The 5,811-nt window shown below is 38.9% G+C and overlaps 1 protein-coding gene across 2 annotated transcripts in view; it reads left to right on the top strand.

Moving 5' to 3' along the window:
• RNF17 (ring finger protein 17) overlaps nt 1–5,811 on the top strand; it is a 160,412-nt gene that overhangs the window by 18,273 nt on the left and 136,328 nt on the right. For both annotated transcript variants that reach the window (XM_023751166.1, XM_023751165.1), the window contains exon 3: nt 5,162–5,253. In XM_023751166.1, the coding sequence (XP_023606934.1) occupies nt 5,162–5,253 (92 nt within the window). The remainder of the gene's footprint in view (nt 1–5,161; nt 5,254–5,811) is intronic.

Raw genomic sequence — 5,811 nt, 5'->3', positions numbered from 1 at the left:
TAACACCTAGAAATCCTTGGCATTTTTATATACCAATAATGAACTCTCAGAGAGACTAAAAATCCCATTTACCATTGCAATAAAAAATTTAACATACTTAGGAATAAACTTAGCCAAGGAAGTAATAAACCTGTGCTTGGAAGACTACAGGACATTGAAAAGATATAGAGGAAGATATAATCAAGTGGAGGAATATACCATGTACATGGATTGGGAGAATCAACAGCAATTAATATGTCTACCCAAATACAGCCCCAAGCAATCTATAGATTCAATGCAATCCTATATAATAAAAGCCTAATATGCTAAGTGTCCAGTCGTCCAGTCATCCGTTCAACCAATCAAAGGGTAATATGCTAATGATATGCTAAGGCCACTCAACCATTCGCTATGATGTGCACTGACCACCAGGGGGAAGACAGTTGACCAGTCGCTATGATGTGCACTAACCAACAGGGGGCAGACACTTTGACCAGTAGGTTAGCTTGATGCTGGGGTCCAGCCGATCGGGACTGAGTGAGACAGGCCAGACATGCCCTGGAGCCTCCCACGGTCTGGTCCCTCCCCGGCTGGCCAACCTCCTGCCCCAGCCCCGATCATGCACCGGTGGGGTTCCTTGGCCTAGCCTGCACCCTCTCGCAATCTGGGACCCCCTCAGGGGATGTCTGAGAGCAAGTTTCAGCCCAATCCCGCAGGCCAGGCTGAGGAACCCCATTGGTGCACGAATTCATGCACCGGGCCTCTAGTCCCTAATAAAAGACCAACAGCATATTTCACAGTTCTAGAACAAACGCTCCAAAAATGTATATGGAACCAAATATGACCCCAAATAGGTGCAACAATCTTGAGAAAGAACAGAGTTGGAGAAATCACATTACCAGATATCAAGTTATACTACAGTACTCAGAACAGCCCGTGACTGGCATAAGAATAGGCATATAGATCAATGGAACAGAACAGAGAACCCCGAAATCAATCCAAATCATTATGTTTAATATTTGACAAAGGAGGCAAGAGAATACAGTGGAGTCAAGACAGTCTCTTCAATAAATGGTGTTTGGAAAATTGGACAGGTATATGCAAGAAAATGAAACTAGACAACCAATTTACACCATACACAAGAATAAACTCAAAATGTATAAAAGACTTAAATGTAAGTTGTGCAACCATAAAAATCCTAGAAGAAACCATAGGCATAAAAATCTTAGACATCTCTTGTAGCAATATGTTTACAGATACATATCTCAGAGCAAAGGAAACTAAGGAGAAAAACAAATGGGAGTACATAAAAATAAGCTTCTGCACAGCAAAAGAAGCCATCAACAAAATGAAAAGGGAGCACACTGGGAGAACATATTTGGAAATGATACAACAATAAGGGGTTAATTTCCAAAATATATAGGAACTCATACAACTTAATAAAAGGAAGACAATCCAAGTAAAAAATGGACAAAGGACCTAAATAGACACTTCTCCAAAGTGGACATACAGATGGCCAAGATACATATGAAAAAATGCTCAAAGTCACTAATCATCGGAGAGATGCAAATTAAACAACAGTGTGGTATCACCTCATACCTGTCAGAATGGCTACCATCAACAAATCATCAAATGACAATTGTTGGTGATGATGTGGAGAAAAGGGAACCCCAGTACACTGATGGTGGGAATGCAGACTAGTTCAGCACTGTAAAACAGTATGGAGTTTCCTCAAAAAATTGAAAATGGAATTCTCATTTGACACAGTGATCCCACTTCGAGAAATATATTTTAAGAAACAAACATCAGAAAGAATATATGCATCCCTATGTTCATAGCACAATTTATGATAGCCAGAATTTGGAAACAGCCCAAGTGCCCATTAGCAGATAAGTAGATAAGAAAGCTGTGGTCCATTTACACAATGGAATAATATGCAGCTGTAAAAAATAAAGAACTCTTACCATTTGCAACAGCATGGATGGACCTGGAAAGTATTATGCTGAGCGAAATAAGCCAATCAGAGAAAGGTAAGTATCACATGATCTCATTCATATGTGGAATCTCATGAACAAAATAAACTGATGAACAAAATAGACCCAGAGACATAGAAGCATGGAATAGACTATGGAACCTCTAAGGGAAGGTGGGGGAGGGTGGTTGGGTGGGAAGACATCAACCAAAGAACTTGTATGCATATATGCATAACCCCTGGACACAGACAATAGGGTGGTGAAGGCCTGGGGCAGGATGGCGGGGGCAGGTAGAATAGGTCAATGGGGGAAAACTGGGGACATATGTAATACTTTCAACAATAAAGATTTTTTTTAAAACTAAAGAGATGCAAGCATTTTGAATTGGGAGGAGATAAGAGTGATCCAGTTCTAAGCTTCATACTTTGTTTTATTGTCTATATATATAAAAGCCTAAGCAACTGAATGACCCGTCATTATGATGCACACTCACCACCAGGGGACATATGCTCAATTGCAGGAGCTGCCCCTGGTGGTCCATGTGCTCCCACAGCGGGAGCGCCACTCAGCTGACCAACCCAGCCCAGGGCCCACTAGCCCAATGGCAGCCACTCACTCTCTCAGTAGTCCTGCAGGTCCAATCTCTGGAGAACGGGCCAGGCACCAATGGACCAGTGCCACCAGCACAATCCTGACAGTGCTATTGGCTTCCTGGAAGTCGGCCTCCAGCACTGCGGCCACTTCCCCTCCCTAGACACTCTGCAAGGAAGAAACAATATAAAAGCGGCCACCAGGTGGCTCCTGACAACCGGCGTGAATGTCAGCAGGACAGGATCCCAGGGTGGCAAGGGCATCTCACCGCCTGTACAGAGGGCCAATCATGTCCCGACCCCATCCCCACCCGCCTTGGGGCCCCACTGTTTACGAATTTGTGCACCGGGCCTCTAGTGTGACAATAAATCTTGAGGGTATGTTTCCTTAAAAAATAAATCTGTTGATAATAACACTAACCTCTTACTATGAAATGTCAAGTCAAAAGGAAATAAATGAGGAGGCAGATAGAAATTAAGGTTTTAGCCTTCAATTTTGAGATGAGGTTTTCTTAAAAATAACATTTGGTTCAATGTGATTTGTTAAAGGTAACACTTTCCCCCTAATTAATAATGTATCATACTTAAAATCTTGACAGACCATCATCTTCCACATCAAAGATGTGTATTTAAGTTTGAGACCACATAACATTGTCATCTGCTTTCTCTTAGCAACATTAACTTATTCTCATGAGAGTCTCCTGCGTTACTTTTAATGCCTACATAATAAACAATTGTACATAATTGGTGTGATTCTTATCCAATCTATTCATTATAAACATTTAGGTGGTTTTCACAATTTTTCTCTATATATTTACATAGTTCTTCAAACCTACCGCTACCAAAAATATTCCATTAGCAAGTTCTGTTAATCTCTAGCTCCAAGATAAAGTCATGTTTCAATTTGTCATATTTGTTTTAATGTTTGGCAGTTTGATGGGCAAAAATGGATATCTCCTTGTTTTAAATTGCGATTTCCTGACTACTAGTGAAATTGAGCAACTTTCAGACGTCTTCAATAGACCCTTTGAGAAAATTTGCATATTTCCCTTTTGACTTGTATTTTCGTAACTTGTAGAAACACTTCATGTGATAGGGATGTTAACACTTTGTCCTGTGTTTTTAACTATTTTCTCCCAATCTTTCACTTAAATTTTTTATTACATTTAGCCTTTCAGAAATGTTTCCCTCTTTAGTCTTTTTCCCCCTCCTTCTTGGTTTCTGGTTTTCTTTGATTAGACAAACCTTCCCATCTCAGAGTTATATATATTTTTTAATACTTATATCATGCTTTTTAAAGGTTTGTACTTGATCTTTTTAACTATTCATATATGCTGTAAAGTAGGTATAAACTTTATTCTTCAGAATGATGAACTGACTTTCCCAGAATAATTATTGAATACTCCCTCTTCTGTTTAATTGAAGTGTTATTTGTATTCTGTATTAAGTTCCCATGTATATATGGATCTATTTTAGGACTCTTGTTTTCTATTGTGCCAGCACCCTAGTGTTTTAATTATAGTAGCTTTATTCTCTGGTGGGATAAATCTCTCCCAAATGGTATGTTAAAATTATAATTCTTGCATAATGTATTTTCCATGTGAACTTGAGAATTCTGTTTATATTTAGTTGTAGTTTAGGATATTAAATCTTTGTTTCCAGGAACCTGATATCATTCTCCATTTATTCAGTTCTTGTTTTATAATCCCCAATAAGTTACTTGGTTTTCTTTTCTTAGAGCTTATATTTTTCTTATTAAACTAGCGGCCTGATGGACAAAATGTGTGCAAGAGTAGGCCTTCCTTCTCCCAGCTGCTGGCACTGGCTTCCCTCCGGCCACCAGCAGGCACCTGGGACCTGGGCTTTCCTCACAGCTTCGGCTTCGTCTGGAAGGATGTCCGGTCTAGTTAACATATTGTGCTTTTATTATTATAGATTTATTCTTAAGTTTAAATTTTTGAACATACCTTAACATATCATTGTAAAATTTTTACAGTAAGTTTTTTTTAATCCTCACTCATTTTTTCCATTGATTTTTTAGAGATAGTGGAATGGAGGGAGGCAGGGGGGAGAGAGAGAGCGAGAGAGAAAGAGAAACATCGATGTGAGAGAGACACACATCAATTGGTTGCCTCCTGCAGGTGCCCCCAACCAGGGCCAGAGACTAAGCTGCAACCCAGGTACATGCCCTTCACTGGGAATCAAACCCACGACCCTTTGGTGCACAGGCCAACACTCTAACCACTGAGCAACACCAGCCAGGGCTACAGTAAAATTTTAAAGTATTGTTGCAAGCATTTCTTTAGAATTGTGATAAAACGAAGTGTTTTAGTTAATTTAATGTTCTGTTTAACTCATAATTGCTAAATTACTGATGTGTTTACTGATTAAAATAGGGTAAACACACACACACACACACACACACACATATATATATATATATATATATATATATACACACACACACACACAACTTTTTTCTTTGATTCAATGAGGTTTCAAGGATCTTTAAGGCTATTATCAAATTTATCTGTGAATGGCACATTGGTTGGTTGAATTCTGCATAAACAGAAATTATTGACTGACTTTCTGTTTTTGTTTTTCTTATTTTGTCCTAAGGTTGCTACATCTATAAATACTAGACAAGGATACTATCCAATAGATGGATATGTTAAAGAAGGTTCTTTTATGGACAAACTGCAGCCTAAAAAGTATGTTCTATGTGCACTTATTTTAGTATTTAAAGTTCTCTTTAGTATTTAAAATTACTCTTTCAGAAATATATATTTCTGAAAGAGTAATTTTAGCATTACTAAAATATCATTTTTAGATCATTGTTTCTAACCCATTGTTTATAAAGTGCTCTTTAAGTTTATAATTTGTCTTAGCTGTTAATTAAATGGAGAATCCAGCTCCTAAGGAAGCAGTATTAGTTTGTCCTTATTTAAAGTGGGGGGAAAAAAAGCCCTAACCGGTTTGGCTCAGTGGATGGAGCATCGGTCTGTGGACTGCAGGGTCCCAGGTTCGATTCCGGTCAAGGGCATGTACCTTGGTTGCGAGCACATCCCCAGTAGGAGGTGTGCAGGAGGCAGCTGATCGATGTTTCTCTCTCATCGATGTTTCTAACTCTCTATCCCTCTCCCTTCCTCTCTGTAAAAAATCAATAAAATATTTTTAAAAAGTGGAAAAAAAAGGAAAGCAAGATTACCATGTCAAATCAAGGATAGCTGGGTATGATTCTAGCAGAAGTTGTTGGTGCCGGGTGAGAA

Source organism: Myotis lucifugus, unplaced genomic scaffold (genome assembly GCF_000147115.1).
Source record: "Myotis lucifugus unplaced genomic scaffold, Myoluc2.0 scaffold_19, whole genome shotgun sequence".
Classification (NCBI taxonomy): Eukaryota; Metazoa; Chordata; class Mammalia; order Chiroptera; family Vespertilionidae; genus Myotis; species Myotis lucifugus.
This window is presented reverse-complemented; position numbering and strand designations above follow the sequence as displayed.